We start from the raw sequence: 18,848 nt of genomic DNA, 5'->3' as shown, positions 1-18,848 counted from the left end.
GTGCTATTTACCAGCTGAGCTAGCACTGACACAAGATTCAGCACTGAATGCTGCCGTCTCACTCTTTGGTACTGCTTTCAAGTTGCTAGATAGATACTGAGGCATCTGGTGGCATGGAGTGGGAATCCTACTTATACAACAGCATTAAAGTCAGTGGGGATGACTTGGAGTCACTTTCTGTTTGTATATAATAGGCAGGTCCTGAAGGCGCTTGCAGCTGTGCGTTCCAGATACACATAGCAGCAATGGACTTTGATGGGACTGTGTTTTCCGTTAACTATTAAATATATCTTGTTGTTCATCTCCATCTGTGAGATGTATTTAGGATGGGAATAAAACAGAAGAACTGGAAGGACTTTGAACACAGGAGACTTGGGATGTCATCTTGTGGTTGTTCAAAGAAATGCAAGAATAGCTTCCAGGTGTTGATGAGTTTACTGCCTCTTTATTTTCCACTGAGTTGGTTTAGGTGCAATTTTTCTTCTTGAGATACATGATGATTCTTTCTTGTGCAGTCTGTCTAGCTGTAAAGTAGCTGCTGTTAACCTCCTTCCAGCCCATTCCAGTAGTCAGGGTTGGGGTGACTACAGCAAGCAGCCAATAGGAAGTCACATGCTGGCTTGGGTACATGAGTATATCAAAGAGTACAGCTGCTGTTTGAACCTACATGATGGCAGAGATGGAAGGACTCTGACATACTGCTGGCAAGTGACATACTGCTGTTACTTAGCCATTTTTTGTTAAAACCACTTTCTGTTTGGCTTTAGCCTTTCCCTGGCTGTCTCAGCCAGCTAGCATCTCATGTTTGAATGACAGGCAGGTGCAGAGAAGGTAGCCTCATCAAACATTTTATTTTCCCAGAACAGTCATTCTAGACCCAGATAATCTTTCTATGAAGCACAGAGTCAGTGTACAGGAGTGCAGCTGAACTGGCCCCATCAGCTCACAGACCAAAATATTGTCAGTTTATCAGTTTAGGCAAACCAAACTCATAGGAGGAAGAATTCCTGGGGTTAAGTAATTTCCTATTGTAAGGAAGAGTGATATCAGGCACATCTACATTCTGCCCCTTTTTCTATGGCCTCAAAGGATTTTTGCCTCAGTTGCTGGCAACTGGGGCAGTGCAGAGCTGTCCTGGCCAAAGTGAACAACCCAGTAGTCAGTGCAGAATGAGAGCAGCACAACGTTGTTCCCTACACAGGGCTAGATCTTTGCTAAGTTTGAACTAGGCAAAAAGCTATTGTATGTTGGAGTCATGCACAGCAGCTACACCAGGGATTACAGATTTGACTAGCATTGTATGGAAATATGCTCACGTTTTCTTTCTTGTGAACATGTGTTTTCTTTTGTTTGTTACTGGAGCAGGCAGGGAGACAGAATGGCTTCTCAGACTTCTCAGTGATGTTTTTAATAGCATTGCCTAATTGTAGTGAAACTATGCATGCTTGGACAACAAGGCATCTTGAAAGAGAGTGAACTCAACTCAGAATGGCAGTACCTGCCACTCTTCAAATGCTAGGTGAACAGGCTTGCTCAGATCTCTACTCCATTTCATAACTGTTTTCTGAGGAATGCTCTTTCAAGTTAAAGGTTTCTAATTACAACCCTTACAAGCAACACGCTTTCTTGTCTTACAATGAAAATACGGCTGCTGTGATTTTTACTGTCTGTCAGATTTATGGCATTGATTGAGACAGATTTTAGTAGTGAATTATCAACGTTAGCTCATGCAAATTGCCAGTTTTTTCTGGAGTGCTGTTTCATCATTACTGAAGGAACAATCCATCTGGATAGTGATTAATTCCAGCTCTAAGCTCTTGTTCATAGGTCAGGATGCTTGAGAGTTTCTTAACAACCAAAAAATAAGGGCATTGTTATCTTTTTGCTGCTTGCTCCACTCTAGCCAATGGGACTTCACATTCTGGAAATTCTTTCATGTAATACCTTTACTCTAGTTTGTTCAACAGAATTAAGTCAGTATAATTTACTTGCTTTGCCTGACAAGTTCATGCTTATGTTACAGTGCTGTATTGTAAGAAAGCATTGTGTGCCACTAAATACAATGACAGAGATTTTTCAATACTAACTCATTCTTGTAGTTATTTTTGTTATTTTTTTAAAGACAGCTTGAAGTCTTCATCCAGTCAAGAGTGTGACAGTCATACAAAATTCTAATTTCAGGTTCTGCTGCGGATTTCCTACATTTCAGCCACCAGTGAATGTTGAAAGAGATGCTTCTACTTTGGCCCTCCATAAAAGTGAGGTGGAACCCCAGACTATAACCTGATTTTTAGTGCAGATAATATTTTACTGTGCCTAGGAAGAGGAGACTGAGGCTAAATGAAATACTTCCCATGTGCAGATCAGATTTCAAACAAGGGATTCAAGATCATCTCTATGTACGAGGAGTGCAGTGAAACTATTCTACAAATGTCATTTATTTATTAATTTCCTCACTAATGAAGAAATGAATTAGAACTTTGTGCAGAAGTATTGTCTTATTATTCACTGTAAAGATAATGGTAAAATACCTTAAGCTCAAGATTTGTGGCATTACATTCTCTGATAGACACTATATAATCCCTAATGCACTGCAGTTTTTGCAATAGATAAACTGGAAACTTGCATTTACTTGTGGATGTTTATTTAAACATTTGTAAAATATACCAAGTAAACAGTTTATTTCTACACACATGCAGTTGTCAAGATACATATATATAATTGTCAAGTCTACAGTGCAGTAACTGAGAATTTTAAGCAGCATGATGATGAAAACTTTTCTAGAAGTAATGTCTGACCCTTCTTTGATTGCACTGTGAAGTTTTTTTGGTATACATAACTAGTGCTTGTTTTTCATTAAGTTAAAATGTAAAGTTTCAAAATGTGTTCAATAGAAAGGCATTCTCAAAATGAAGTATCCATTAAAAAAAACAGAGTAATTTTTATGAAAATCTAGGTTAAAAGCAAGGAAGTCAGAACTTTACCATGTGTAGATACTACTGAAGTAAAAAAAATGTACACGAAACATGAGGGGGTTTATCTTCTGTTTTTAAAAAACACCTGACCTCTTGAACCTTGGCTGACCTTGGTTAAATTCTTACTTCTCTATTTTACAGTTCCAAATAATAGCAGATAAAAAGGATGAAGAGCCTTGCTGAATTTGGTCCACAGCCTGAGGTGAAACTGCATTACTATTTAAAAAGATGAGGTAAAAAACTCTTCTTTAAATTGGTTTCACAATCTTCATTGACAAATAGTTCTGTTGGGGGAGGAGGGAAGAAACAATAGAGGTGAAAAGATGTACAGGGAATACTTCAGTGTAGTTTTGTAAAAGACATTTAAGATATTAAAATGGATCAGAATATATTCAGGGTATGGTAATTTTAGTTAAATTACAGTAAAAATGAGTAAAATATTTCAGATTAAATTAGACTGAAATCCAGACTCTAGACCATCTATTAACTACTTGTAATTGTGTAGGTTATTAACACTTCTAAAGCACTTATTAACTACAGATGGAGCAAATAGGTTAGTTTTAACATAAATTTTAATCGTTTCTCAATAAAAATCAGTTGAAATTGTTTATAGCTATGCGGATATAATCTCTATCTTCTTAATAAAACTGAGTTAATAGAATCTCTTGTCTGAGTAAGAAGTGTATCCTGTTGATGACTTGTATATAAAATAACTTCATAATCACATCTGAAGAACAGTAACATTTAAAAATTCTTACCGGCAATGAATAGAGGAGTACTGCTACGAACAAGAGTAAAATTAGCAAGATGATAAGGCCTATAAAGAGCCATTTAAACCTGCGCCATACAATAAATTTCATTGTCTTGCAGGGATTTGTAAACCAAAGGAAGGAAGTATCTGGTCGGCTGCATTTTGAAAGAAACAAATATTACTCGTACAGTAAAAACAGGGAATACTTCAGTGTGAGAGTATAACACATTGAAACACTCTGGTCTGGAGGTTGAAGAAAGCACAGATACTTCTGTACTGTAAGACAGCAATTTCAGTAAACGTGTGCCATTAATACGGAAACCACCTTGCATTTTATCCTAATGCCTGTAAAAGGAAACAAGACTGGCTTTTATAAATGAAGTTTTGAAAAGGACAACTCATGTCTAATAGATCTTGTGAATGCATGCAGATTTTGTGAAGAACATCACAGTAGCTAGATATTATATATTTCTCAAGCTAGTGAGAGAAAAATATCTTACTTTGGTAGATCTAGTTTAGGGTTCATGTTGGGTTCATCTCTTCCTTTACCAGCTGGCCTTTCCTCAGCTTCTTTTTCATTGACAACTTCTAATGTCATTTCAACTTTACCCTTCAGAAAACATGTGGCATGAGACAAGCATCTTATTGGAACAGCATTAATACTTGTTTGGTACTTGTACAGGAGAGTTTTGTGTGCATCTGTGTACCTTCCATTTCCTTCTCAAAATATACTTCTGCACTATAACAGTGTCACAACACAGCGTCAGAAAATGACAAATGGAAAAAACAGTCCCAGTACATAAAATTGGTTCTGCTAATCCATTTGTGTTCTGTTTTAAGCTATACATTGTTTTTTCCAATTTAGCAAAACAAAACCAGTTCTCCTCTTTCAAGAGCAAAACAATTATTCTCTTCTTTCAAGAACAACTCTAAGGACTGCATCTTTTCCAAATGACTAAGTGTCTCATTTTTTTATACTGCTTTGCCTGATCGATGTTTCTGAATATTTTTCCTCATTTATTAAATTCCAGTAATAAAGTTTAAAGGCAAAGACATTAGAAAGAAGAAGCAGACACAATGGAAAGGCTTGATATTCCAGCAAGCGATAAATACACTTTTCTGTTCTTCATAGAACAGGTTAAAATGCTTTACATCCTCTGATTGCCCTTGAAACCATGAAGCTAGTCTAGGTTCTCAGTATATAAATTATATTTGCTGTGTACAAAAATGGTTTGGATTTAAACTTTTTCCTTTAGTCTTTAATGCATTTAGGATGTCTTTGGTGAGATGACATGGCTCAACCTAGTGCCAGAGTCCTTCAAGCTAAACAGAGTTTAAAACTAACTAAATAAATTTAAGTATTAAACTCATATTTTAAAACAAAAAATTGTTGCTGGAACAAAATTCCTGGAATTGTGCATGGATGTCTTTACTCCTCCTCTGCCCACTGAAAGCTAACAGCTAAGTGGGGGACTCTTCACACTCTTTCTTTATAATTTGAAAAGCAAGGTGAGCACGTTTTAATTACTTTTTAAAGAAGTAATAATCATACCGCTAAAATACGGGAGCCATCCTTTTCAACATAACATGGCCACCATCCTTTCATGGATTTCTGTTCAAAGAGAGAGGCGGTCCTGGGAGCCTTCTGAGAACTGTCTGCCTTGTATTCTGGAATCATGCCTATATTACACTTCTCTGGAACTTTTGCTGGAATTATTGTTTTATGTAAATCAAGCTCCACAAAGCCTAGGAGATGGATAAAAACAAACACTGCATAACACAACCAACCATATGGTGTAGTGGTTCAACATCAACCTTCCCTATCTCTAAACATGTTTTACAGGAAAACCAATCAACATACAAGTTACATTCTTGTTTGTCTAAGGATGTTGTGAGGCAAAGAAGTGGGACACTTCAGGCTGTGTTCAAGCCCATCTTGCTGTTGTTGAAAGTGCTGGTGTTGATAAATTGGACTTAGCAAGCTCTCCTCCCCCTTTTTTAATGCAAGATCACTTGATTTTTAATAGAGGGTGGGGTTTTTTTTCTGCACAGACCTAAACGGAAGATAACCAAAATGAGAAAAGTAATACTGATGTAATTTCTGATGGTGAAGTGCATGATTTAGCTAACTTTAATGATAGTTATAAATGAATTATTTGTTTTCAGATTTTGTGGCCTATATGGTTTGCATGTAAGCTAAATACTTTGGAGCTGTCAATACAGGGCAGACAATCTTCTGCAGAGCAATCTCTCTACAAAAAGTAGGGATTAATAATGGTGTGAAGTAGCATTAATAATGGTGTGAAGTTGATTTCTTAACATAAATTACAGCCTTATATCAGTACTTTTACTTAGAATTTACTTGAAGTACTCTTGTTTTAAATAATTTTACTTAAAGAAAGAAACAAAGTAAATTTTCATGCACATTATCATTTCATGCACTTTGTGATAGGGCTTACCTGAATGAAAAGTACATTGGTTTACCTGCAAGTAGGCCTTTACTGAGTGAATATTCACTCATTAATTCATGAGCACAAGTAATCCTGTACTGTGTGGGAAAGCAGGAGTGTATTTGCATGCTCAGTGGCTCACTTTGTAAACACAATTCTTATGTGATAATTTAAAATTGTTCATTTTTACCTCTTACTTTGAGACAACAATAATTATTTCCTTATAAGTCTTACCTAGATAGTCATCCAAGGAGAACTTGTCATTATCCCATATTTGAATGATCAGTTTGGGTGGGATTCTGAATTCTGTCTTGTCAAGACTCCAGAAATGTTCCTAAAATTTTAAAAAAACAAAGCTCAAGAACCTTTTTAAAATTACTTAAGAAAATTCAAAGCTGTGGTCTGTTAGTACTTGTGAATTCTGGGGTTGGTGGAAGTATTAAGGATGTAATCTTGCCCTTGCTAAGAGGAAACTGCTGTTGTTGCCAGTCTGTTGTTCCTGGCTAAAAGGCAAAATTGAATCTGTTTGCAATAGCAGTTTGAGAAGAGTATGCAGAACTGAGCCAAACCTGTCTCTTGTGATATGTAGGTACAAAATTATCAGACTAATTACAACCTGTATTCTAGGTATGGAAATCTTTAGAAATATTTACCTTTTTGGAAACTGCACAGAGCTGCTCTGCTGGTAGGTAGTCAAAAGGAAAAACAAATCTCCAGTTAAAGTTCCCTTCACCATCCAATGATCGATAGTGAACATCGGTTTTCTGCTTATTTTCTTCATTGCCAGGCATCCATCTGAAAATAGAGAGAGATGTGTCTGGTGTTTGCAGTGGGACTACACTGCAGTGGTACTCTTTGTGCTTTAACCCTGTCATTAAGTGGTTGCCAACAACCTGGAAGAGTTGCTCACAGAGGGCTGGAGAGTCTTTCACACCCTTTCTCAGTTCGGTTCCAATTTGGCACTGTAAATAGGAACATCTGAACTGAATTTCTGATCTGCTAAGACCAGTACTGTATCAGTGATGAGTTGCTGGTGGGGTTATTTCTTTTTAAAGAGAATTTAGATCAGTAGCCTAGTAGTATATTTCTCTCATTTCTGTTGAAGTGTTTATATTAAGACTAGGAAATATAAAAATTAAGAATCCAGGTTAATCAGCGCCAAAGCTAATGCACTATTTTTTCTGTTGCTTCCCATCTCAAGAGATGAAGTTCTGGGATCTTTCAGTGTGCTTTATCTCATAATATTTCTGTACTTCTCTGAGGTTAGCACTTATTTCAGAGGCTGCAGTGTGCATTGACTTGGCTAAACCAAATCATCTTTGTAACCCGTGGTCTAGGCATTCCCAGGACATTCATTTGTAAGGGTTACATGACAGGGTGCTCCTACCCCTTCACATAAATGTCACTCATTTCTTCCCCTGTGATGCTCTTTTCATCCAGAAGGACATCTTTGGTGTTCCAGACAATCACCCGCAAGACATACCTAGGAGAAGATGTTTGGGGAAAGAGAAATTAATTGTTTGTCAGGACTGCCAGATGGTGTGTAGTATACAGAGATACTCACTTTTTAGCTTTTCGGGGAGTGATGTTGAAGGGAGGGCCTGGTGGTCCTAAGCTTTTAGGGAAAACATCAACCCACATCTGGAGCTTTCCCTGTAGCAGTGGAGAGGATGGATGAGGGATTGTTTCTTGCATACAGGTTTGTCATGGTAATTTCATGGAACTGCTTATTGACATGCTTAGTACTAATTTTAGCCAAAGAGCAGAGCTCACTTATGTTACCAGGGTCAGAACTAATACAGACTGGAGTAAACCCTATCCTTCATGTTATATAAGCTTCTTCAAATGAACAATGCCAAGAATCTAGAAGATGGTAGGGATGTCAGTTCCTAGTGAACTCAGTGCAGGTTAGGTGCCTAAGTAGTTATCATTCTGTAGGTCCAAGTTTCTGTTCTCTCAGAGGTGATATTAAGTACATTGTCATACATGTGGCTGATAGTTTGCCAGCTGGTGGCTCACCCAGTAGATGATCAATCCTCTTAAGCAGATTCTGAAGTAAGGTAACCCCTGCAGATTTTATATTCTATTTCAAATGCAAGCCCCTTTATTTTTGTAGGTAGTTTAGTGGTTGCTGCAGAAACTTTCTTAAAAAACAGTCACTGGTGAATTAACAAATGCTAGAAAACACGTTAGCCTTTGTTCCTCTCTAACAGAAAGGTCCAATATAAAACTTGGTCTTTAAACTAGCACCTGTGGACCTTGTAGTGAAATTAGAAGTTTGGTCTCATTTGTTGTATGTAGCTAGGAAGCTCTTCAGCCAGGCTGTCTCCTTTATTGTTGGTGAGGCATTAAACACATATTCCAGTTTACTTCAGTGACAAAGTAACAAATAAATCTTTCCCAATTTCTACTCTGTGTGTGTTTAAGGTGGGGATCTTAATGGCAAAACATAATTGCATTTTGTTATCTTTCTAAACTAACCTGCTTTAGTTTCTCAGCCAAGTAATATCAATTTGTAGCCCTCTTTCCCCTGAGTGATACCACTCTATTGACAACATGATATAAATGCAGGAATGCTCCATTTCTGCATTCAAGAAACCAGAAGTAAACTGGTTCATAGTACCTGAGAGATGTTGGGCTGGAAGGTGCTATATAAGGTCCTTGTCTCCACATGTTCGGGTACCAAACCCTGGGTTCTGAGGATGTGAAGGGCCAACCGCTCTTCACCTGGACCAAGATGCTGATGCAAAATTTTGTTGGCTTCTGGAATATAAGAAATGGAAAAAGAACAGAGGCTTGTGTACCAGAATTTGCTTTTGAAATTTTGAAAAAAATTTAAACCCAGGTATTTAAAATTGAGCAGAATACTGTGCTCAACATTTTAAAAATAAAATTTTTTTTCTATTTTTCCATAAATAACTGAAAATTTTTACATTTGTATCAATATAAATTTAAGACAGAAATATAAAATAAGTGAACAAGCTCACCAGCTTCCTCCAGAGTATAGTCTTGTCCCCCGTAGTTAATCTTTCTACCATTCTCAGAGAGGACAGGAGGAGCATAGCCTTTAAACCTGGCTACATTTTGTAATAACTGGGTTGGTTTTAGTTGATCACGCCAGGTATTCACACCTGAACTTTTAGGAAAGCAACAGAAACACATCCTAAAATTATTCACCATTCATGGCATTTACATGTCATGTAAAATATATTTATTCAACTATTCAAAAAGGGCAGCACTGTAACTGCCTAGATTGAGGCCACTTGAGTTTGACAGAGCAACATGATTTTGTACCAGCTCAATTACCTACCAAGACAGAGTAGTTTTTTCTTTAGACATTAAAATAATTTATGCTAACAGATGCTTTCATATTTATTTCCATGACTAGGTGAGAAAATTCTGTTAAGTGTGTGTTCCCTGGACAGAAATAACACACATTACCATATAAAGAGAACATTAAAATGTTCAACATCATGGTTTTCAGTCAAGGCTCTTACGAAGACTTTGCAGCTTAATTTGGAATTCAGATGACTGAGCACAGCAAACACCCATGAGAAGCCATGGCACTGGTTTTTAACCATATAATTAAGATGAAGGATTTTTTACAGAGACTGGGTACTAGATCTTAATAGATAAAAATTTTCCATAGACAAAATTACTTACATGCAGTACTGCTGTGGGATGCCACAGTGAGATCCATAACGAGAAAGGAATCTGTTCTCAAGATCAATTATGGTTTCACCTACTTTTTCATCACGAGTCAATGTGTCATAGTCATAGACTGAAATTTTCAGATCCTTTTCTTGAGGCAAGAAGCAGCTGAGTTCATACATTCTAAACATAAAAATGTCCAGTTAACACTATTGCTTTTTTGAGCAATACTTTTTTAAACTAAAAAAAACCCTAAACCCCCCTTAGTTTATTTTTGAGCAATAGCCTTTACAAGATAAAGGTATGCTTCCAATGCTGATAAATCTAGCAGTAGTTACCACTCATGTTCCAATTCCTATGGGCACTTGTTAATAATGTCATTTGTACTCCTATGGATATTACCTCCTTCCTTTTTGCACAATTACTTAGATGTTTTCTGTGCAGCAGCTTGAATTGGGACTGAGAGAGCAACTAGTGTGGCTTTACCAGCCACTCTGTATAAAGGATGGTTGTTTAATCCAGTATCTGTATGATTAAATTTTTTTTTTAACCACAATACAAACACAGTTGGAGCCTTTGAAAATATAGTCCAAATGTTTAGCTTCTATGACTAGAAGGGATTATTCTGTCATCTAACTGTCCTACACAAAATAGACTGTAGAGCTTTTTTTCCAAATTAATTATCTGAATTTACTTTCAAGATGCGCAGCCTCATGGTTTCTACTGATGCTGAATCCATTACCCTTGAGTTAAAGTATTCCATGGTTAATTATTCTCTGCATCTTTTTTTTTTTTTTTCTGTTTTATTTCTAGTCTAGTCTAATTTTTTAACTTTGACTTTCAGAATCATTCTGGAAAAACTTGGAATTTTGAAGGTATTTTTTACCTATAATCAAGTCTCTTTGTTCTCTATTTCTTTGCATAATCTGAACAATTGAAATCCTGTAGCACATCATTGCAGAGTATATTTTCCAAACTCTTTATAATCCTTCTAGTCCTCCTCTCCTTTATAATTTATCAAAACCCTCCTCTAACTCTGCACACCAAACCAGACCCAGAATTTCATTAGCAGTTCTAAAGATGATGTATCCTCTCCAATGCTAATTAGTATTTTTCTGTTCATGTATTTCAAATATATGATTAGCCTTTGAAGGAAAGACCAATGTACTGGGAATACATGTTAAGCTCATTACTCATCATGACATCCAAGTAGTTTTGAGAGTTAAAACTTTCTCCATATTCTATAAGCCTATTTTGTTATTCTTGTATGCTTAACACAGGGTGGTTTTCAGATATATACATTGTTTGACTTTGTGCAATTTACCCATGTGCTACAGAAGGTCTGTAGACTAGCCAAACACTTGTGTTGTCCAGTGATTTTAAAGGGAAATGCCTCATGCAACTTTACGCAGAATTAACTGTCAGCATCTAACTATGAATAGAACATTGGCTATTTCAAATAATCGCTTATCTTAAAAATCAGGAAAACATTCTAAAATACAATAAATTGAAAATACAAAAAGTTTGTTACCTGCCAAAAATTGGGTTGAGAGTATTAGGCACGTAATTGTCTCTGTCTTCAATTACTTTTTTACTTAGGGATATTTTTATATAAGGATCACACTATTTAAAATAAGAAAAAAAATATTGTTAAGAAATAGTTATCAAAACTAACTTTATTTAAAATATACTACAGCAGAGTTAGCTCGCAGACATTCCAAAAGCAGAAAGACTTACCAGCCCATTATTATCTTGGGGTTGAAGCTGCAAAGCTCGAACAATATAAACTCGTACAATACACTCCTGAGGCCCACTGTCTGGTAGCTCACGGAACTGGCGAGGAGGAGCTGGAATAGTGGGATCATCAGGTAATGCATAGATTTTAAAGGATCCCTAAAAAATAATACAAAGACTCAGTCAGGATAAATGTATAGACGTCACTCTGTTAGGTTTTTTCTTATTTATTGTACACATACACACTCTGTTTATATAGGAATAGCAAAATTACAGCCTGATTCACAGTCACTTAGAAGTCTTTTGTTTTACTTTAGTGGGTTTTGGATAAGACTTACTACAAAGGCAAGGTTATATCCTTAGCTGATTTAAATCAATACAGCTCTTCATTTCAACAGAATTACTCAGTTTGCTCCAGCTGAGAATAGGTAACACATACTTCATATTTGTTTCCCTTTCCAAAAGCATCATTTAATATTTGGGTTTTGGCAGGGGGTTTTTTTGTTTGTGTGGTTTGTTGGGGTTTTTTTACATACAGTGTTAACATTATTTTAATCTTTTAAAGTCATAGAGTCACAGAAATAGTACATAATACCGTTTCCAAATTAATTCTAAAAATGTACTTCATGCAGAACATCTGCAGGTGAAACGTGAGAGGTCATCGGGGAAGGTGCTGTTCCACAGGTACCAGCGAAGATCACATTAGCAGGAATGGTTATTTCTTCTAAATTAACATGTATCACATTTAGTGTGAGCAATGTGTAGCTGTACCTTCCTTGAAAAAGAAGGGCCTGTACCTAAGTAGTTACAAGCTTCTGTTGCCCCTATTAACGCATGAATCCATATTTAATCTGAAATGCTTGCAAGTAGAATTATTTAAATGATAACCACTTACATACAAAAGACTGCATCTAGCATTTGGTTGTTGCCCAGTATCTGAAATTTACCTTGAATTCCCCAACCACTGACGGATCATCACTGTCCTCAGATTTGCCTCTGTATAGTTTAAATGTATCACAGAAGTCTGTTAAGCTATTAAATTCAGGTACTTTTTCCAATTCACAGTCGTACACCTTAAAAAAAATAAGAGAAAAAGGAAAACGAAAAAAGTGCAGTTCAGAAATTATCACACGTATTAGCTCCACCATTGTAGCCTACAATTACCATTTTTATTTTTACATCAAAGTGGAAGCAAATGCAATGTTTAGAGAACATGCTATCAAGCTTCATTTAGGCCTTGTTAAAAACCCAGTAAATAGCATTTCACAAGCTTTTCTTTACTTTCTTCATTAGGTATATTAGCTGAGAAATGAAAGTGGTCTGGCTTCAATTTTTAACTAACAGACATTAAAAGTACTGATCCTCTGTGTTCATGCTTTCTCAATGTGTATGTTTATTTAGGATCTGCCTGGCACCCAAAGAAGTTGACTGAAGGTTACATTAAACTCTTAATACATCTCTTAATGTAGTTAAGTAGAAAAGAAGCAAAGATGTTTTCTTAAAACCTCTGTTTCACCACATGAATTAGTAATGGACCTTTACAGGAAATCATGTACAGTTAAACTCTGAAGAGCATTTAAAAAAAAAGGGGGGCATAGCTCTGAGATATGTTAATTTATTTTATACTGAGCAATACCTTTAAAGTGTCATATCCTTTTTGCATATACTGTCCACATTTTTCGTGTTCTCCTACTGAAGCATAAAATTTGCTCCACCAATCAACAATTTCTTCCTCCTTAAAAAAAGCAAATAGAAAAGTCTTTTATTGGGAGATAAACCATGATGTACAACAAAAACAATGAACAATTAAGCATACTAAAAGACAGTATACTCTGAAACTTACTACCAGTTAAGTAATATTAGAGGTTCATCTCTTGGAGAATTAGACTGTAAATATTAAAGCTAAAAAGATGGTATTTCTCTTAACTAGGTTTAGTTATCTAGTCTATAATCCAGCTGCACTGATAGTCAACAGCCAACAATCTCCAAGCAAGTAATTAATTACTGCTATCTAGATACATATCTCAAAGGACTGATTTCTGGAGGTGTGTATACTTCCCTCCTACATCTTCTGGCCGTGCAGCACAGCCTAGCCACCTAAGTTCTAGATTACTTAAATCAGAGGAAGTGAATGTACACTTAGCCAGTGCAGTCATTGTTTCAGCTGTTAAGGGAAAACACCATCATACCTGGTATTCATTACAGGAATTACATGACTGTGAAAACTTCTTCCTGAGGGATAAATGTGCTATTTTGCTTTCAGCATTCTCATTTATTTAAAAATTGTTGCCATATAATAATCCTGGGACAGAATTGTAACTGCTCTAACCATACATGATTCCTTTAAAACCAGTGGAGATTGTCTGTATTGTGACAGAATCTTACAGTTGGAGATCTACCTTAATGTTTACCAAATGCAGCTGAAAAGAAGCAACACTGAGTCTTGCCCTCTTAATACTTCAGTGAGCCTCATGAAACCCTAGATGCTAGCAATCTATACATCCCACTAAGACAGTATTTCTGGGGGGGGGTTATATTTTTATTTATTTAAGTCTGATAATCACTTTGTTCAACAGAGTGCAATTTTCTGTATTTATCCATAGGGATTGCATATTATAATTATCTGCCCCGGAAAACATACTTCAATTGGTAATGAATAGTCTTCATTCACTGTGTAAATTTAAAAAAATCTTTAAGATTGTTTGGATTTAAAGAAAGTAGTTTATTATTATACAGATTATTAAATGTGAGGTGAGGTTTTTTTAATATCTAGGGGTTATTATTTCAGTCTTTCATATTTTTCCTGAATTTACCATTTAAAAAGTTGATTGTAGGTTTTATGTCAAACATTTTCAGAGATTACTCGTCATCCACATGCTTAAAATGCTACTTTAGGCAGCAGTATTGGAATACTGATTTTCAACTGAAGATCTTATTTATGAGAAAGCAATGTGTAAGTTCTTAAAAGTAGTATACATTACCTTTTCTGTAAGCTGTTCATGAGGATCAATTCATTTAAAAAAGAGCAAAATAAAAACAATGGTAAGGATATGATTTGTAGAATCGTATACAGTTAAATAGGCTTTAAAAGTTTAGGTTTTTATATATAGTATGTATTCAGTAATTTATAAATACTTTTGAAGAATATTCAGACACCATGTGTTTAACTTTTTTTTTTTTTTTTTTTTTTTTCCTGCTGTCAGTATGTCCTAGATATTAAATTGGAGCATATATATAAAAAATTTAAAAAGCAAGTTTTCAGGACTGTAAGACATTATGACCATCTTTTTGTTCATCAGATAACAAAGTAAAACTGAGAGAAACTTTGTTTACTTATTGTATCATTGCAGTGTTGCTCCTCATTCTATTTATTGATTTCCACAGTAGCATCATTCCCTGCTTTCCTCTCTGGTTGCAGAGAGCACTGGATCTGATTTATTTCAGATGAAAAATATTAAGAGCACTTACAAAACTGAATCTATTCCAGAGATTCTTTTCCAAACAAATTTCACATATATAAAATTCAAGTGATTTTTTGCCCTTTTTGAATATTCTTTATAAAACAATTTGCGAATGCTCAACAGTGTTTTCACTTTTTCTTCTACTATTGTTTTTCAATTGTTTACAGACTGTGGATTTTCAGGAGTCTAAAAAAAATGTGAAGAATTATACAGTATACTAACAACTAGTATATGTGTCTATAGATCTATCCACGTAGGTGTAGTAACAAGGTGCACAATCCAAAATGCTTCACCTGTTAAATCACAGATACTGTAATTATGACCTGATAGTCCATTAAGCATAAGCATCATGCATCCCACTTGGAAGCCACGATTAGCAAGTGTGATTTGTGCTAGTATTCATATATCATACCTTGTGTTTCATTTTAAAGGCATAATCCATAAATTTTTGTGCAAAGCAGAAGAAATATGCAAAACTTTTTATGAATACAAGCCAAATGCATCAGTAGGTCAGGACATCACTCTGGTATATCATGCTCATTTACTTCCATTTCTATTCTGTAAGTAATTATCTTGCTGGGATGTTCAGGTCTACTGTATTTTAGTAGTCTTGACTAACTTCAGAAATGGAACATAATTTTTTTTCAGATTTGCATGGGATGGTCAGATTTTCTAAAGGCAATTGGGAGTGATTTATTCTCAGAAACCATATCACTAGTGATTTGCAAAACTTACAGGCAGAATTCGTGAGGCAATGTTAAATTCTTTGCCATATTTAAATTTGACTTTGTTTAAACACTGGTTTGTAATGTTGACAACATGAAGGGTATCTTGCATAATTATGCAATAATAATTTAAACTCCCAGCTTAAAGCCTTTTCACAAAATATATTGTGTAGAACTCTGAATCTTTCATCTAAGCATAATCTTGGAAGAGTTTAAATTAGGGTTTGTGGGTTTGTTTTTTTTCCCTTGATATACCTTCAAATGTCTCTTCAAGTAATGCACTTGGTAGCTTTGGAAAGAAGAGGCTAAGAAAAAAAAAAAAAATCAAAACCGTAAGACCACCTTTAAAAATTCCCAAAGCAAACAATGAGCCTCCGATATTTGAATATTATTGTTACTAAAACTGGTAAGCAGGATGTGCTCACAGAATGCCAAAACACAAAATAAAATGCCATATAATAGATTTGAGATTTTGGAGTGAAATATTCACATGGTAAAGTTCATGTAATGGTTACTGTGCTTTTATTCATGTACCCAGTGCCTTCACTGTAGATTGTTATACATGAAGTTTTCAAGATACTAACACTGAACCATTAGCTTTTTGAACTTCTTGGAATTATGGAAAGAAGATAAGAGATACGGTGGGTCCCTAGAAAAGTTAGAGTTTGAATTTTATTTACTGTAGATGTATTTTATTCTCCAGAAAGTAGACTTTTAAACAAAGTTTAAATATGAATAGTGTGGTTAAATAATTCCTGTTGATTTTGGTGCTTTTAGTACATAGATCCCAAATAAGCCAACACATAAAAAAAGCTTTTAATAGTTCATACGTATTGTATATACATAGTAAGACTTTAGGAAGAAGGATACCTTAATATTTGTAACTTATCACACTAGACTTATGAGCACCATCTCCTCCAAAATCTCTCTACCGCATGATTGCCAAGAGAAGTACAGGCTCACGACCACATCACATTAATATTCTTCCCCCATCCGACCCCGTACCAGTCATCTCCATGCATTAGCTCGGTACATACATACATGCACTGTTGTTGGAGAAGCCATTTTGCTGAGTGCTGTTGACATACTGCTTAAACACTGGAAATTGGAATGTAATTGATGAAATTTTTGCATTTTGTGTCCTTGGGTTTTTTTCTGCATATCACTTACACTTTCCACATTTGTACTTAATGCAATTTGAATTGTTTTGAATATTCCTTCCTCTCTCATATGGATACTATCACTGTATCCAGTGTTCTAATATATTTGGCTCAGGTGATTTCAAACTCTAAAAGAAACTGTGTTTCACTTTATGTAGCATGTGTTTCACTTTATGTAGCATTTAAAATTTTCCCTCTTATAGTTGAAATAAGCTACACAAATTTAATCAATTTTGTTGGTGAGTTCAAAGTGTTAAGTTTTCTTTATTTTTTTAATCTCTTTCCTTAAAATTTTTAAAGGAAATAAAAATTCTGTGTATCAGCTATAAAGCATTTATATTAGAACAGAAGGCCTAATTCAGATAAAAGTTAGAGACAGTTCTAAATTAAATATTAAGGATAATTTGCATGTATGATGAAAGTACATACAAGAACATGGTCTACAAGATACGAGGTCTGAGTATCTTGACATTAAGATATAGAAGAAGAAATTAAGGAAGAACAATGCAATCAATAACATACTCAAATAGCAGTGAGGGTTCAAAAGTTTAAATACAGTAGTATTTATTTTGGGACCTCTGTAACAAAAGATTCTGTATTTTTGAAAAATCAAGATTGTGTATTAAGAGTTTACAAAATTACTATACTAAAGGGTGTAACTTTTGTGCTTGCTTTAAAATAACAGGCTATTAGAAATTTGTGAGAACACCTAGGTAATGGGAACATTTTACAGTCCTAAAATAAATGAAAATTTTTTCCTTGAAAATGTAATACTGTCTGGAATTTGTCTTCACTCATGTTTCAACTCAAGGGTAAAATTCTGCAAGCTGAATTATTTTTTACCTGGAAAGTAAAATTGTATTGTGGTGGTCCTGAAAGAATGAGAGCAGTAGAGAGATTCATGAGGCACAACAGAGACAGAAAAGAAGGGTTAGTACAGAAAAAATGGCTTTGTGGTAAAAGAGGCAAAGCCACAACTGTGATAAAATGAATAGCTGAAGGTCTGCGTTAGCATGGCTTTGATTCTGTACCCAACAAAACATACACCTACTAGCTCCTTTATTTAGAACCGCTCAGCCTGTGCAAGATCAGGTTGCTCTAACCATCACCAGTGGACCACTACGTAACATCCTATCATGTACTTTCAGTAGCTGTTGAACAAGTGAGTTCATTCTTAAACTACTGGGTGAACTTCACCATGCACAAAAAGCTGTAGTTTGATGTTTACTATATGAAAACAGAGGTTAAAATTATTAACATACTTCCTTTGCTTTCCCGTCATAAAGTATCTTTGTTCCATCTGGCTTTCCAGAAAGTTGCATATGTTTCTGACAATTTTGCTGTCTAGCTAGCTTCTCAGAAATCACAGATCTGAAGAAGAAAGTCAATCATCAAATTTCAAAGTTTACCTGAGCTGCTAACAGTGGCTGTGTGTCTTCCATTTCAATTACTGTATCCAGACGAGGTGCAGCAGAGAGTTGACCAACTGTAAGCCAGAGATTTTACTAAGGCAATATGGTGTAAGAAAAATATCTTACTGAACATTTTCATCAGATTTGAAAACCAAATAGTTACAGATGTAAAATAATGCATCGGTTGTATGTTTGATCCTCTGAAGAAAGCTATAATTTTCAATTTTTTGCTAAAAATACACTATTTTTGTGCAGGATATGCAAACATTTCTCAAATATATAGAATTTAAAAAAGAGTAGAACTTGGAAAAAATATGGAAGAAAAATGTCAGCATTGTGTTCAGAGCATTCTTGCTGGAACTGTATCATTACTTTGATACTTAGATAGTTAAATTCCTAGTTGATTACTAAAGAGGAACTTCAGGGAACCAGCACAAGTCTGGGAGTGGACTTGCCTTTGCATTTGCTCCATAGAATACTGCACTAATTAATACTCTGAGTTAGATTTTTTTTTCTTTCAGATAGTGTT

General features: G+C 35.3%; 1 protein-coding gene across 2 annotated transcripts in view; it reads right to left on the bottom strand.

Moving 5' to 3' along the window:
- Positions 1-2,646: 2,646 nt before the first annotated feature.
- Positions 2,647-18,848, bottom strand: part of MYOF (myoferlin) — a 71,468-nt gene continuing 55,266 nt past the window's right edge. For both annotated transcript variants that reach the window (XM_074907461.1, XM_074907463.1), the window contains 17 exons: positions 18,317-18,393; positions 14,543-14,554; positions 13,198-13,296; positions 12,509-12,634; positions 11,565-11,720; positions 11,359-11,450; positions 9,840-10,010; positions 9,164-9,312; positions 8,800-8,939; positions 7,741-7,829; positions 7,564-7,659; positions 6,830-6,971; positions 6,411-6,510; positions 5,279-5,472; positions 4,227-4,336; positions 3,734-3,881; positions 2,647-3,259 (listed from right to left, as the gene is read on the bottom strand). In XM_074907461.1, the coding sequence (XP_074763562.1) occupies positions 3,224-3,259; positions 3,734-3,881; positions 4,227-4,336; positions 5,279-5,472; positions 6,411-6,510; positions 6,830-6,971; positions 7,564-7,659; positions 7,741-7,829; positions 8,800-8,939; positions 9,164-9,312; positions 9,840-10,010; positions 11,359-11,450; positions 11,565-11,720; positions 12,509-12,634; positions 13,198-13,296; positions 14,543-14,554; positions 18,317-18,393 (1,937 nt within the window). In that variant the 3' untranslated portion in view covers positions 2,647-3,223. The remainder of the gene's footprint in view (positions 3,260-3,733; positions 3,882-4,226; positions 4,337-5,278; positions 5,473-6,410; positions 6,511-6,829; positions 6,972-7,563; positions 7,660-7,740; positions 7,830-8,799; positions 8,940-9,163; positions 9,313-9,839; positions 10,011-11,358; positions 11,451-11,564; positions 11,721-12,508; positions 12,635-13,197; positions 13,297-14,542; positions 14,555-18,316; positions 18,394-18,848) is intronic.

Source organism: Athene noctua, chromosome 5, assembly GCF_965140245.1.
Source record: "Athene noctua chromosome 5, bAthNoc1.hap1.1, whole genome shotgun sequence".
Taxonomy (NCBI): domain Eukaryota; kingdom Metazoa; phylum Chordata; class Aves; order Strigiformes; family Strigidae; genus Athene; species Athene noctua.
This window is presented reverse-complemented; position numbering and strand designations above follow the sequence as displayed.